Here is a 15,643-nt window from a genome sequence, read left to right as displayed (position 1 = left end):
TTTCTATGGAGTATGCTCTTGAAGTTTGGGTTACGTAGGGATTGGGTCAATACGGTCAGGCGGACGGTCGAGAATTGCTGGTTCTCGATAGTACTTGGGGGCAGACAGTCAGGGTTCTTCAAATCTACCAGGGGGTGCGACAAGGGGACCCCCTGTCGCCTACGCTCTTCATTTTGGCAGAGGAGGTGCTTAGCAGGGGAATCAAGGAGTTATTTATGGAAGGTCATGCCGCTTACTTCAGGTTGCCGAGAGGGTGCCCGGGGATCTCTCACAGTCTTTTTGCTGATGACACCATCATCTTCTCCAGGGGTCTCAAGGGCTCTCTTAAGCAGATCATGGGGTTTCTCTCTAGGTATGAAGGTTTCTCTGGACAGCTGGTCAACAAACAGAAGAGCTGTTTTGTGGTTGGGCACAAGGCTACGCTTGCCGATGCTAGGATGGTGGGGGCAGTTACAGGCTTTTCTCAGAAGGCACTCCCTATTACTTATTTAGGAGCCCCGCTTCACTGTGGTAGGCTCATGGTTTGCTTCTTTGATGTTCTTATTGATAAAATCAATAGTAAGGTGGCAGGTTGGAAGGGTAAGCTCCTCTCAGCGGGGGGCCGGGTTACCTTGTTGAAGCATATTCTCTCTTCCGTCCCTATCCATGTCCTGGCCACGCTAGACCCTCCTAAAGCTGTGTTGTGAAGGCTGTATGGCATCTTTGCTGACTTTCTCTGGGGAACCTTGGAATGGGGGAAACGAAGGCACTGGGTCAGCTGGCAGAAAGTGTGCAGGCCGCAGGAGGAAGGGGGCCTTGGTGTTAGGTTGCTGGACGAGGTTGGGCTCTCTTTGAGGCTTAAGGGTCTCTGGCGCGTTCTGACGGAGCATTCTTTATGGAGCAGTTTTTTCAAGGCCAAGTTCTTCAAGGGCCTCCATGTGGTGCTGGTTGACCCTCATGGGGTGACTTCTAGGTCTTGGATGAATGCGCTGGCATTTAGGGGAATGATCTTGGAGAGATCTCGGTGGCTGGATAACTGGTCTGAGGCGGGTCGTTTGATTGATGCAGTGGACAATGCCCTTCTGGTGGATGTTGATCTGCGAGTGAAAGATGCTGTTGAGGGGGATGGCTCTTGGAGACAAGACATCTTGGATCACATTGATGATGAGGCCATCCGGCAGGCTATCGTCCAAGGTAATGTTCACATCTCAGACAGGCTAGATGTTCTAGTGTGGGCACCGGCTAGTGATGGTCGCTTTTCAACCAAATCGGTCTGGAATGAGATCAGGATGGTGGGGTCAGTTGCTGCCTATGCAAAGTGGATATGGAACCCCTCGCTCCCAACCAAGGTGGCTTTCTTCTCTTGGCAGTTGTTGAACGGCAAGATACCTACGGAAGTTACCTTAATGTCAGTTGGGATTCCCTTGGCCTCTCGTTGTTACTACTATGGCTCCCCCCAAAGGGAAACTATTGATCACTGCCTAATAGGTGGTGTTATAGCGGCTAAGGTGTGGAGGTTCTTCTCTCGCCTTTTTGACTTGGTGCCTCACCCAGGGCAGGATGTTAGGGGTCGGCTAGCGCTATTGCATGGGTTGGCGAGCTACAGGTGCATCAGTGATTACATTGTGGGGCTCTTGCCGGCTTTGATTGTGTGGGAGCTATGGAAAGAAAGAAACAACAGGAGGTATGGGGAAACTAGGCGTACTGTTTCCACTATCATTGATCGTGTTAGAAGGTGGGTGAAAGAGCTCCCAATCCCCTCACAAGTGGGCAAACGTGGATCTGCAAGGGATGGGCTGATTCAGCAGTGGTTCGAGTTAGTGGTTCCGCCGGCCAAGGCCTCTCGGCCTATCCCTGTTTTTGGTGCCCCCCTTCTGTTGCTGTCAAGCTAAATGTTGATGGAGCCTGTCGGGGCAATCCAGGGGTCGGGGGAGGAGGGGGAGTCATCCGGAATATTGAGGGAGAAGTGCTGGCAGCTTTTTCTAACACCTATGGGATGTGTACTATTGCTATTGCAGAGCTGAGGGCTCTGAGGGATGGCCTCCGCTTATGCCACGATCGGGGATACGTAGATGTGCTTGTTCACTCGGACTCAGAGACCACTGTTACACAGATAAACCATAAGAAGTGTAACCTGTGGCAAGGGTGGTACTGGTTTGATGAGATCCTCCAGCTGATGGCAGCGACTAGGGCGACGGTGACATTTGCTTTCAGGGAGAGCAACAGGGCCGCTGACTGGTTGGCCAAGCAAGCTTGTGCTTCGCAATGCTCCATTACCTTTCAGCCGGATAACTTGCCGCTAGGTGGCTTTCGATGTATAGTGAGGGAGGATAGAGAGGGCTTGCCGGTCCTTAGAGCTTAGGACATGGCATGTTCTTGTAAGCTGTATAGCTTTGGGTTGGGGTAAGGCGGGACGTCCCCCCCTGTATTCGTTATTCTTTGTTGGCTTAATAAAATCTAGGGGCTGGCCCGGGTCCCAGAGAAGTTCAGGTTAAAAAAAAAAAAAAAAAGTACCAAAGATTAGTGGGGAAACTCATCTACCTATCTATGACTCACCCAGATATTTCTTATGTAGTGGGAGTTGTGAGTTAGTTTATGCATGCCCCTAAGAGTGGGCACTTGGATGCTGTAGACCGTATACTTAGATACTTGAAGTCCTCCCCAGGGAATGGACTATTGTATGCCAGGCATGATCACCTGAGGATAGAGGGCTTTACAGATGCTGATTGGGCTGGATCCATCTCAGACAGAAGATCTACTTCTGGTTATTGCACATTTGTTGGTGGTAATTTGGTTACATGGAGAAGGAAGAAATAACCTGTTGTAGCTAGATCCAGTGCAGAGGCAGAATTTAGGGCAATGGCACATGGAGTTTGTGAACTTATATGGCTGAAGCGATTAGTTCAAGAGTTAGGGTTTGCTGCAAATGATCCTATGCGGCTCTATTGTGATAACAAGGCAGCTATAAGCATTGCTCACAATCCGGTACAACACGATAGAACTAAGCACATCGAAGTGGACCGGCATTTCATCAAGGAGAAAATAGACTCTGGCTGTATTTGCACTCCTTTTGTGAAGACAGGTGATCAATTGGCAGACATCTTTACCAAAGGGCTTTCTTCTCTCCAGTTTGGTACCCTATTATGCAAGCTGGGAATGCATGATATTTATTCTCCAGCTTGAGGGGGAGTGTTAGAGTTTATATGTTGTAAGGGTATTTTAGCGACTAGTTAGTTTACTAGTTGCCTTATATTGTAATTTTCTTTTTCCCTTTTACCTCCCTAGGGAGGAGTATGTAATTTGTTCTATTCTCATTAGTGAAGTAATATAGGTGTGTGAGAGACATTCTCTAACACACACAACTTTCCACCGAATTCTCTTTCTCTCCATTTCTTCATCTTCCTCTTCTCTTCTTCTTCTATCTTCTTCTTCTTTCTTACCTTACATCCATTACCTAAATCTCAACTATAATGGGGGCAGCAACTGGATCGAAAGATCACCTCATCAGTGCTGCCCTATGTGACAATAGAGAACAAGGGAGAAGAGAAAGGAGAAACCGAGAGAGAGAGAGACAAGAAAAAAAGAAGAAAAAACTGAAATATCGTGGGAGATGGTCCCTAATTTGAGATTAGCTCTGATACCATGTAGAGATAATTGAATTAAGGTAAGACTCTGTAGATTCTTAGATCACACAGACCTTGTATTTATATTAAGTAGAATGATAAGGATCCAAGTACAAATAGGAATCAACCTCAGTCCTAATCATATTAGGGATTCCTAGTACAACTAGGAATACCAAACTAGGATTCGGTTGAGGGAGATAAACAATAAAAAAGGAGAAAAATAAAAGAGAAAAATAAAAGGGAATAAAGAGGAAACATCCTAATCTAACTAGGGGTACTTCCCCAATCGGTTAGGGGGCAGTCCTAATAGAATTAGGACTGCTTACCCCAATCGGGTAGGGGATAAGTAACCTATTTCAACAATTTGACATGCCATGTTCTTGATCTCTGTTGTATAATTGTGAGGGAGAAGAACAAACATATTTTGGTATACAACTTCAGTTCAGTTATGTGTACACTTCAAATTATGAGCCATACTCTGTCTGTCACTTTCATGTTAGCTAATGACAACACAACAAAGTTGGATGGTTTGCCATTTCGGGGTTATCTTGAAGCTTATCTACTGCCACTAATATTTCTATGCTTTGCGTACTCGTTTAGATTGTTTTCTGATGTTTTGCTTGATACAGGTTGTTCAACCTCCTACAAATTCGGTTACGAGCTTTAGTTTCAGTCCCGAGGGTTTTTTGTGGAGTTTTTAACAGGCCCAAGCCCATCCTAAGGTTCGGCTCCACCTGGTGCACTTCACCTTATTCAAGCAATAAAAGCTCAAAACCTGCAGCCCTGGACTGCAAAAAAATTTCAGACGGAGAAGCCATCATCGTCGTCATCGAAACGCTGAGGTTTTCTCGTGGAGGTCATGGGTAAGAGATTCCTTGACAATATGTGACATTTTAAAGAAGCCAGAGGCGTAGACGGCTGCATCAAGTGCATCATTCTTGGGTTTCCCAACTTCCACTAATGATTTGGTGGACTCCCTAGGTGAGGATGGGGTTTTTTATTATTATTATTTTTATGATCCGAGTTTTCATCGTTATTCCTATCAGAAAAACTGCTGTTCTCAGCCTGTTTCTCTTCTTTAATAAACTCACAAGTACTTTAAAGCAACAGCCGATCACTGGTTTACCCGTTATTCTTTTTCTTATTAAAAGAATTGTATGCCATATGTTTGCCTATTCTATTAAGTCTCAATAGCAGCTCTATGTGAAAGGTTATTTTCCAATGCTCTCTATAATGATGGAACTGTTCAATTCTTCCTTTCTGATATTAATTGTGTTATAGTTCTCTTTATGTATGTCTCATTTGAGGGCAAGTTAAGTGCAAATTGTTCTATATTTTTTCAATTGACAGGTTGAAACAGCTGCGTCTGAAAGGAAACATTTATTGCTTGTGAAAATTTCAGAGCTTGAAGCCAGGTAGATCATATTGTGAATCAGGTAACTGGGTTGAACCTTCATATGTGCACATTATCTCTTTTTGTAGGACTTCGTGTTTGCTTGGCCAAATGAACCAAGAATCTGAATTACAAGCAAGACATAAAAGTGATTCTGACATCCTTTTACAAAAGAAAAAGGAATCTCTCTTTCCTTTTATATATTTACTTTCCTTTCCCTCTGATGTAGGATGATTGATCTAACTGATCAGGTAGCTGAGGCAAGGTTGAAACATCTGCAGGTAAGTGGCTGAGGAAGGTTCCTTCTTAGCTCTTCTAAATTGAAAGCTACCGCATGCTTTTGTGATAGAAACACAAACTTTCCCAGATAAAGTGTATTTTAAGTTGAAATAATTTGATTGAATACCCATTTTACAATATTGATTCAGTCTTAAACAAATAACGTGAGAGAGGGAGGGAGAAACACTGACTTCCCCAGATAAAGTGTATTGCTGGACTCAATAGCCATTTTTCTGTGTTGGTTCATCAGTCATAAACAACATGAGAGAGAGAGAGAGAGAGATAGTGTTTTCAATTGGAATTTGAACTGGGCCGGAGCAGAGGAGGAACTTAGCGATTATTATTTGATGGCTGTATTCCGTTCCAGGTGAACTTTTATGGATTTAAGACCAGCACTGCTTTCTGGAGCTCAATGTTAGGAGATGAAAAAAAACATGTGCATAATTGAGTGTAGCAGAGATAATGATCTTGAGATGAATGATTGGGCAAGATTGGGAATGATAGTGCTTCTTTATTTAGCTTAAATCCTAGCTTAAGCTTACCTGGCAGGCTCAAATTTTGTTGGTTCAGCGTTTTACATTGGAGTTTCCTTTCTGTCTTATGATTGGCAATGTGAATTAGATAATTCTCAACTCAGGTTAGGTGTAAACTGTTGTTCCTGTGTTAGATACTATTATTAGGATTGGTAATGTGAATTAGATAATTTTCAACATGCTTGAACATGCTTTACCATGGATACTATTATTTGATTAAAGTACTTGGGAGGTACCTCAAATTTCAAAAGTAACATATGAGGTTCCTTGTGAACTTAGTCCTACTCCAAACCGAAGATATTTCCAATTTTACCCTCTCAACCCCACTTCTGGCCTCACCTTCACCTTCACCTCCTCCACCTCCGCCACTGCTTCCACCCTGCTGCAACCTCCCGCTCCTTCCCATTAGACCACCGCCCCCCCCCCCCACCCCCTTGTATAAACTAGCGTTGGGTTTTACGTAGTATAGAAAGTCCTTCTATCTGTCAGAACCACCCATCTCTTTAAGCCGTTGCTTCTTACTATTTTCAACCCAGAATTCATGTCGAAATCTGGTTGAAATCGATGAAGTCACAGTTAGGAGAAAATGAAGGTCACAATCCATTGAGCTGAAGCATCCTCAGTTCCTTTATGGGAGAAGTCATCAGATTCAGGTGTGGAATTGATGTCTCACGGAGCTGACTCATATCGGAACTGGTGTTATCCCAAGAACACTTTGAGGGAGAAAAACAGATTGTAATGGAGGGAACAAGTGAGTGATTCTCTATTTCTTTTAAATGTGAGCTATTTTTTTTCTGTTTCTCGTTTCTAGAATCAAACTCTTTTTTTCTTCCTCGATCTTTCTTCCTATCTAACATGAATTTTTATTCCCTTTATTTTTTCCTTTTTGAAATTTTGTAGCTAGAAGCATCGACGAACCAGGAATTTAATCAGCAAATTCCTATGTTTAATCATCCTTTGTCCTGTTATACACATTGAGTTGCTGGCATTCCTCTTTGTAAATTCGCCTCTCTTTCTCTCTTTGGGTGTTTTGTATTTTTGTTGATTTCTACTATTTCTCCAGGCTGAACAAGAAGCAAATGGAGTTTATGCGCAAATTACCTTACAACCTGAAGCAGATGTAAGACTTACTTTTCAAATTTCAACCCATTCAATTATGAAGTTGCAAATGGAGAAAATTTAATTTAAAGTTTTCTGATATAATTTGTACAGCAAAGTGAGCCCAGGAGTCCTGATCCAAGCACTCCTGAACCTCCGCGACCTACTGGCCACTCTTTCTGCAAGATTTTAACTGCATCTGATACAAGTACTCATGGCGGCTTCTCTGTTCTTCGGAAACATGCTAACGAATGCCTTCCTCCATTGGTATTTCTTATTCTATTTTGTTGTTTCTATTCACTTCACTTCCTTTAGTGGTTTTCTTTCTTGAAGGATATGAACCAGTCAACTCCAATCCAGGAACTGACTGCAAAGGATCTTCATGGTTACGAGTGGTGATTTAAGCATATCTTCAGAGGTACCTGCAGTTGCGTTTTTCTGTTTTCTTTTATGGCAAAATTATATTTTGGTTGGTTGTAGTTATTGATGTCCAAGTTATTTCAGATACATTGTCAAACAAATGGAAGTTAAACTTTCCATTTCGAATAGTATTAAACATGGTGGTGTGCGGACATGTAAATGATTGAGGAGTCCTACCTCTTTCAAATTGAATGTACCAGGTCAAGCCCACAGGCATTTGCTTACAACGGGATGGAGTACATTTGTCACTTCTAAGAGATTGGTTGCAGGGGATGTTTTTGTTTTCCTGAGGTATTTGAGCTGAGGGCTTTAATATGAGCAGAGGGTATTTTACTAACTGATTATGTAGGGGGAGAATGGAGAATTACGTACGTGTTGGAGTTAGGCGTCTTGGTCGTCAACAAAGTACCATGCTATCATCTGTGATATCAAGCCACAGCATGCACCCCTGGTTTTTCTGTCAAATAAACGTTAGAGGGATGTTCTGCTTACTGTTTTGTTGTTACTATATCCCCATTCGAAGATCTCTATGGCCTTCCTTTACTCTTAACATGTCATGGAGAAGAGAGGGGTTAGTGTGTTGGTTGCAGTCCTGATATGCTCCACCGTTCCAAGTTGCAGAGTGAGAGAGGGAAAGGAAGAGAGACAGTGAGATAACAAGGGTGGGAGAGCAGAGGGTAGAGATGGGAGTGGGTGAAATGTTTTTCTTTTGATGAATAATAATTTAAATTACGAAGGAAGGTGAAGGAATATACAAGCCCAAGGGCAAAGAACCGAAGCTAAAGGCTAGCTAGGGTGCAAAATGGAAAGAGGAAGACCCCAGGAGGCAACAATGAGCCTGTTCCTTGGGATATCCTTTACATCAGAAAGGGGGAGGGAACTGACTTTAGATGAAACATCAAAAAAGATGGCATTCCAAATCTTGTCGAAAGAGCGGGAGTTGGACGTCCATCTTCTAAGGTTGCGTTCCATCCAAATGTCGGCACAAAAGGCAATCACGGGTCCAGATGGAGGAAGCAAAGGGGCAAGAGAAGAACAGATGATCTGCATCTTCAATTCCATTCTAACAAAGGCAGCAGCAGGATAAGAAAAGCCTGAGTGGGGAGGCAGTTTGCTAGAGCACGTCAAGCGGTGAGACTGTGGCAAGGGATGTGCCCTTTAAACCAAACTACTTTGTGCCAAGGATAGGAGGTCCCTCTATGTCTAACCATATCCCAAGCGGAGTGGGAACTGAATCTGCTAGAGGGGGAAGGGAGCCACAAGGTGGGGTCACCTCTACCTCGGTGGTCAGGGGGGATAGGGGGGAGGGAGCCGCAGTGGGTGAAATGTTAAAAGGGCAAATTTTGGAAAATATTGAACTTGGGGTAGGACTAGCTCACAAAGAACCCCAAACATTCCTTTTAAAACTTGAGGTACCTCATAGGTACTTTAATCAAATATTGGGCACCTTACATGTAATTGTTAGAATATATGGGCTAGAATACCGTAGGGGTATTCTGGTCCTTTTTCCCACTTTATCTCCCACTTTCTCCCTCTTTATTTTCTGTTTTTATTATTCTGTAATTTGCCTTTTATTTCTGTATTTTTCCCCTTGTCGATCTCTATTAGAATAGACAAGGGGAGCACTCCTAGTTTGACTAGGAGTGTGCATTCCTAGTTGTTTCTATTTCTGTTATTAGCACTCTTACTTTGATTAGGAGTTGTACTCTTTGATTCTATTACTATAAATAATGGGCTAAGTGATAGGATTAATCACTTAAGCATTAATCAACTAGTTATTCTCTCAACATGGTATCACAGCCAAGATTGATCTAACCTAAATTTTTTTTTTCCCCACCCTCCCATCGTGTTCTCTTCTCTTTCCCCTCTCTCTCGATCTCTTTTCTCTTCCTTCTCCTTGCTTCTTCTCCTTATCTAAGGGCAGCACTGCAGAGGTGATCTTATGATCTAGTTGCTGCCCCTTCTCACCTCTTTTTTTTCCTAATTCATGACCTAATTTTCCTGTTCGATGGCTGCTGCTGGTTCCCTCTTGCGGAAATTAGAGCTTCCAAATTTTATTGCAGATCAGGCCTGAGTTTATTGGGGCTGCTTCTCCCTATATCGGAGCACTTCGCAACACTGGACTGCTGTTTTCCAGCCTCATATTGGTATCAAGACCCCTTCTCCCATTCGATCTCTTATTTTCGGGGTTTTCCTACAACAAAACCCCGAGCCTTATCGATATTGGGATTAGGGCTGATAACGATTCTTTGTTTGTTTTTGGTTTTATTCTTCATCAAAGGCATACCCTACAGGCTCTTGGACTGATTCACCTGGCTTCATCTGCAGCATAGTTTTTTGGTTTACTCTCCCCCATCGATTGCTCTTTTTTTTGGGTTTCTTCCAAACCCTAACTTAATCAATATTGGGGAGGGCTCCTTGTTTGCTGGTTTTTGGGTGGTGTGTTTTCCATCCCTGGTTTGGCTTCTTCGTGGCTTTCTCTGTTGATCAGCTCCTCTCTGCACTATTGGTGACTCCACTGATATGTCCACTGCCACATCTGATCAGGTTACTAATGACAAGTCTGATTTTCGTGATCTCCACCCTAACCCTATCAAGTTAGATGGCAGCAACTATCTTCTATGGTCTCGATCAGCCTCTTTTGCTATTGCTGGTCGTGGCCTCACTGATTATATTGATGGGATTATTCCTATGCCGACTACCCCTGGTGCTGCCCGGACTAAATGGCTAGCCCACAATGGTCTTCTTATGTCCTATTTGGTTGGTTCTATGACTTCAGATCTTGCACAGGGTTTTCTTTTACTTGATACGGCTTCTCAGATTTGGGCAGCATGTAAGGAGACATATGGGCAGCTTGGTAATGATGCTCAGGTTTATGAGCTTCGCAAGAAGGTTCTTCATACTACTCAAGGGGACCTAATTGTGTCTAAATATTATGCCACTCTCAGCAGCCTCTGGCGGCAATTGGACCATTTTTCAGATTATCACCCTGATACCGTTGCCAACATAGTTGCATATAAGAAGCATGTTGACAAGATTCGGGTTTATGACATCTTGGCTGGGTTGAATGTTGAATATGACCAGATACGTGTTCAGGTGTTGGGCCATTCACCTTTTCCCACACTTGAACAATCCTGTGCCCTGGTCTCTTTAGAAGAAAACCGCAGGGTTGCTATGTTACATCCTCCTGTTTCGGACAGATCGGCTCTCTAGACTGCTGCCCCGGCTACTGCTGCCCCTATTGGTACGTTATCTGTTGGTAGTTCTACTTCCAGTCCTATTACATGTGACCACTGTCACAAGCCTTATCACACCAAGGACAAATGCTGGAAGCTTCATGGGAAACCGGCTGACTTTGAAGCCAAGCGGGCTGCCAAGAAAAAACCTAAGAGCAAGGCACATCAATCTGAATCTGTTGCTACAGCCCCAGCTACGGACATTGGTCTATCCCAGGATGATCTACAGGCTTTCCTGCGTGTACTAAGGTCTTCCGCTGCTGCGGCCTCTACTACTTCCGCTGCTACTGCCAATTCCTTGGCTCCTTCAAGTTCTTATTTTGCCCGATCAGGTATCCCTTTTGGTGGTCATTGTGCTTCTGTAGCTTCCCATCCCTGGATAATTGATTCCGGAGCTACGGATCACATGACTGGCTCTTCTAGCTTATTTTATAGATACTCTCCCACTTCTGGGAAAGACAAGGTCAAAGTGGCTGATGGTTCCCTTTCCTCTATCTCTGGAAAAGGGATCATCAACTACACTTCAAACCTCCCTTTGTCTTCTGTTTTACATATCCCTAATTTTACTACTAACCTCCTTTCCATTAGTAGTATTACTCGTGATCTTAACTGCAAGGTAACCTTTTTTCCTTCCCATTGTGTTTTCCAGGATCTGGCGTCTTCCAGGATCTGGCGTCTGGGAAGACGATTGGATTGGGTAAAGTTCCCGGTGGGCTATATCTGCTTGATGATGGTCATCTCTCTCCACCGGTAACTTCTCCACTACATCAGAACTCCTTGGTCTCTTCTGAACTTTACCAATGGCACTCTAGATTAGGTCACCCTCCATTAGGAATTTTAGCACATTTATTTTCTTTTTTAGTCACCAAATGTAATAAGGATAACTTTTTTTGTGAGGCTTGTGTTCTGGCCAAACAGACACGTGCAACTTTTTCTTTATCAAATAAAAAGAGTTCTTCTTGTTTTAATTTGGTGCATTCGGATGTTTGGGGACCTAGTCGTAAGACCTCTATTTCTGGCCACCGTTGGTTTGTCTCCTTTATTGATTGTCATTCTCGTAATACTTGGATTTATCTTTTTCAGTCTAAAAACCAAGTTTTTTATTGCTTTCAACATTTTCATAAAATGATCCAGACCCAATTCCAGGCCACTCTTAAGGTTTTACGGAGTGATAATGGCACTGAATATAAAGAATCCCAATTTCAACAGTACCTTGCTGATCATGGGATTATACATCAAACTAGTTGTGTTGATACCCCAGCCCAAAACGGTGTGGCTAAAAGAAAGAATCGCCACTTGTTGGAAGTGGCCAGAGCTTTAATGTTTGCTCGCCATGTTCCATCCCAATGTTGGGGTGATGCTGTTCTCACTGCAGCTTACCTTATTAATAGGTTACCTTCACGGGTTCTAGATTCCCGTAGCCCCGCTGACCTTTTACTTGGTGATTCCTCTTTTGTGGTCCCTCCCAAGGTCTTTGGTTGTGTCTGTTATGCTAGGGATACTCATTCCCCTGGCAAACTTGAACCCCGGGGGTTGAGGTGTATTTTTTTGGGTTATTCTCCAACCCAGAAAGGTTACAAGTGTTACCACCCTCCTACCCGCCATACTATGGTCAGTATGGATGTGGTTTTCCATGAAACCCTTTCCTATTATTCTTCCCCTCCTCTTCAGGGGGAGCACTCTAGTGAAGATGTGGTTCATCTTCTTGGGTTTCCCTTCCCAGCATCACCTATAGCCACCAACCAGCCTCCTATAACTGCTGTCCAGCCTCCCGAGGTTGCTATCCAGCCTCCCATGGCTACTGCCCAGCCTCCCAAGGCTGCTGCCCCTTCACCTGGGGGGATTCCAATACAAGGGGAGACCTTGGAAATAGGTGGTGGTAATGTTCCTACTCAGGGGGAGCTGACTCCAGTACAGAGGACCATTCGTAACTTTCAAAGGACCATTGACAATTCCACCATTCTCACTTATAACGGGAGATGTTCTAACAGAGGGCAGAATCAGTCTACTGCAGCACCGATACCCATCCAGTTGCCGCCTCAGGATCCAAATCCTCCTCCTGGTGAGCCCTCCTCTTTTGATCTACCCATCGCACATCGCAAAGGTACCAGGACCTGCACTTTACATCCTATTTCCCGTTTTGTTTCTTATAGTTCTCTTTCTCCTTCTTTTCGTACTTTTGTTTCCTCCCTTTCTTCTGTTTCCATTCCTAAAAATTGGCAGGAAGCATCTACAGATGGGAAGTGGAAGGCAGCAATGTTGGAAGAAATGAGAGCATTGAACAAAAACAATACGTGGGATCTTATAGCTCTTCCTCCAGGAAAAAAAACCAGTGGGTTGTAAATTGGTGTTTGTGGTCAAGCAGAAGGCAGATGGTACAGTGGATCGGTACAAGGCACGTCTAATTGCTAAAGGCTTCACTCAGACATATGGCATTGACTACCAGGAGACTTTTGCACTAGTAGCAAAACTCAATACTGTCAGGGTATTGCTATCCTGTGCTGTGAACCTTGGATGGGATCTTCAGCAGTTGGATGTGAAGAATGCCTTCCTCCATGGTGAACTAAGAGAAGAGGTATATATGGACATTCCTCCAGGTTTTTCAAGTCCTGCTACTAAGGGTAAGGTTTGTCAACTGAAGCGTGCACTCTATGGCTTGAAGCAGTCACCAAGAGCTTGGTTCGGTAGATTTCACAGGGCTATGCTTTCAGTGGGCTACTAGCAAAGCAATGCTGATCATACCTTGTTCATCAAACGTATGGGTGATAGGGTTACTCTCCTCATAGTTTATGTTGATGATATTGTAGTGACCGACAATGATGGTCATGAGATAAAAAGGTTGAAGCTGTTTCTTGGCCGTGAGTTTGAAATTAAGGATCTGGGGACTCTAAAATATTTTCTAGGGATAGAGGTTGCTCGCTCTTCAAAGGGCATATTTCTGTCTGAGAGAAAGTATGTCCTGGATCTACTATCTGAAACTGGGCTGCTAGGGTGTCATCATTCAGACACTCCCATAGAAGCTACGACAAGACTCAAGGAGAAAGAAGGCACACCAGTTGACAAAGTTCGTTATCAACGGTTGGTCGGCAAACTTATCTACCTATCTCACACTCGGCCAGACATTGCCATTGCAGTTAGTATGGTCAGCCAGTTTATGCATGACCCTTATTCTTCTCATATGGAGGTGGTTCTTCGCATCTTACGATACTTGAAGTCTGCTCCGGGACAAGGAATTCTTTTATCTTCCAATGGTCATCTGAAGGTTGATGCATACACTGATGCAGATTGGGCTGGTTCATGTGATCGGAAGTCCATCTTTAGATATTGCTCTTTTGTAGGAGGTAACCTCGTCACTTGGCGTAGTAAGCATAGTTGTCACGGCGTCACGGCGATCCAAGTTGGTGGAAGGGTGTCACGTCGATATATCAACATGGCGAGCATGTCGACCATGTTTAATTTTTTATTTTCTCTATTTTTAATGTCATTGAGTATGCCATAATATATGTCCTATAACATCAAAAATCAACATGAAAGTGTACTACACTACTACTAATATACTATGCCACTATGGTTTAATTCATGAAAGTGTAACTAATATCCATTAGTGTATATGAAAGTATGAAAAATTGAAAATATAGATAACCTATCAAATAATTGAAAGTAATAGTAAAAATTAAATGATAGGCTAACCTGTTTACTGAAGCTTGATAGCAATAGTCTTTCTTCAGTGTGTGTGATTTGGAGCAAAGCAACCTGAACAAAGTAATAGGTATATATTAATATATATGAATTTGATGAAAGAGGAGAGGAAATTATGTATTTAAAAGCCAAAAAATAATTTAAGATAGATAACTGAATATAGTAATCAAAGATCAAATTATTAAAGTCAAGTAATCAACCAAATATAGATAACTTTAAGTCCTTAACTAATCTTCAAAGATCAAAGTTTAAAGTTCAAACTTCAAAGTTTAAACAATCCATAATCATAATATCCAAAAGGACCAAAACTAATTAATTATCATATTCATCTAAAAGATCTGCATTTGGCAGATTTTCTTGTCGTGGCTCTTCGACACCAACATAGTCATCTACGACATTCTCGTCGTCATTCACATCATCTTCCTCTTCTTCCTCATCTTCATCTAGCTCAGAGTCATCCTGAACATCAGCCATCCTTGAGCTACCTCTCCCTCTAGCATGTCCACGGCGTGAATATGTCACATCGGCTCTAGAGGTTGATGCTTGAGTTCTCCTTAGTCGGATGGGGGCTTCAATCGATGCCCCCATTGCTCTACCAACATCATCCCACATGAGATCATCATTGGGATGGACTAAATCTTCCTCTGACTGGGTAACCATCCACTCACTAGACCAATCCAGCTCATCAAGAATTAGTGGATCATATGTTTTGTTTTTGCCTTCCAGCTCACGTCTCTGTTGAAACCTTTCATGGAGGCGACTATTGTATTGAACATAAACTAGATCATTCAAACGAGAATGTTCCAGTCTATTCCTCTTTTTGGTATGAATCTGAATTCATAAACAAGAGAGAACAAAAAAGTCATTTTTCAATAAAAAGACATAACAAAAGTGGAAAAAAAAAAGTCTAAAAAATAAATTAAAAGTAAATGTAATCATGTAAGTTAATACTTAATACTTACAAACTCAAATGTGCTCCAGTTGCGCTCGCAACTAGAAGAAGAGCAACAAAGGCCTAGTATGCGTCGTGCAAGCTTTGAAAGCTCAAAAGCACGACCTCCATTTGTACTCCACCAAGTAACTATAAAAATATAATAAAAAAACTGAATTAATAGTAATACATCATAGACATAGAAGCATACAACGTAGGTACAAACTAAAAATACTAAGTTACTTACTAGGATTTATGGTTGTCCGTTGTCTAATCGCCATATCCCTCCCGAAACAACCCTTTGAATATCTATAATCATCAATTTGCAAAGTTATCTTGTCTTGTATAGCAGGGTCAACTACCAATCTGGTCATGACATCAACCAATGAGATGTGTAGATTGGCAATCAGTTCGCCATTTTCATTTTCCTTGAACATGAAAAATTTTCCGGG

The 15,643-nt window shown here is 42.7% G+C and overlaps 2 protein-coding genes across 2 annotated transcripts; both read left to right on the top strand.

The window, feature by feature from the left end:
- The first annotated feature begins 215 nt into the window (after positions 1-215).
- LOC122647603 lies at positions 216-6,785 on the top strand. The gene is made up of 8 exons (XM_043840960.1): positions 216-579; positions 689-767; positions 884-1,842; positions 1,998-2,217; positions 4,232-4,283; positions 4,953-5,017; positions 5,225-5,276; positions 6,708-6,785. Exons 1-8 carry the CDS (start codon positions 216-218, stop codon positions 6,783-6,785), a joined length of 1,869 nt encoding a protein of 622 aa, XP_043696895.1.
- Positions 6,786-9,848: 3,063 nt separating this feature from the next.
- On the top strand, positions 9,849-13,899 carry LOC122647602. The gene is made up of 5 exons (XM_043840959.1): positions 9,849-10,085; positions 10,146-10,394; positions 10,779-10,893; positions 11,211-11,311; positions 13,846-13,899. The coding sequence occupies exons 1-5, from the start codon at positions 9,849-9,851 to the stop codon at positions 13,897-13,899; spliced, it is 756 nt and encodes a 251-aa protein (XP_043696894.1).
- Positions 13,900-15,643: the final 1,744 nt, after the last annotated feature.

This window comes from Telopea speciosissima, unplaced genomic scaffold, assembly GCF_018873765.1.
Source record: "Telopea speciosissima isolate NSW1024214 ecotype Mountain lineage unplaced genomic scaffold, Tspe_v1 Tspe_v1.0086, whole genome shotgun sequence".
Taxonomy (NCBI): Eukaryota; Viridiplantae; Streptophyta; class Magnoliopsida; order Proteales; family Proteaceae; genus Telopea; species Telopea speciosissima.
The sequence above is the reverse complement of the archived record's forward strand: the minus strand, read 5'-3'. Positions and strand labels throughout refer to the sequence as shown.

Excerpts from the sequence above, each read along its gene's own strand:
- LOC122647603 (XM_043840960.1), top strand. The coding sequence starts at position 216 with ATGGAAGGTCATGCCGCTTACTTCAGGTTGCCGAGAGGGTGCCCGGGG. Across the intron at positions 580-688 it reads TAAGGTGGCAGGTTGGAAGG|GCTGTATGGCATCTTTGCTG; the intron begins GTAAGCTCCTCT and ends TGTGTTGTGAAG. Across the intron at positions 4,284-4,952 it reads CTTTAGTTTCAGTCCCGAGG|GTTGAAACAGCTGCGTCTGA; the intron begins GTTTTTTGTGGA and ends TTCAATTGACAG.
- LOC122647602 (XM_043840959.1), top strand. The coding sequence starts at position 9,849 with ATGTCCACTGCCACATCTGATCAGGTTACTAATGACAAGTCTGATTTT. Across the intron at positions 10,086-10,145 it reads GTCTTCTTATGTCCTATTTG|ATTTGGGCAGCATGTAAGGA; the intron begins GTTGGTTCTATG and ends ACGGCTTCTCAG. Across the intron at positions 11,312-13,845 it reads ATGGTCATCTCTCTCCACCG|ATTGGGCTGGTTCATGTGAT; the intron begins GTAACTTCTCCA and ends ACACTGATGCAG.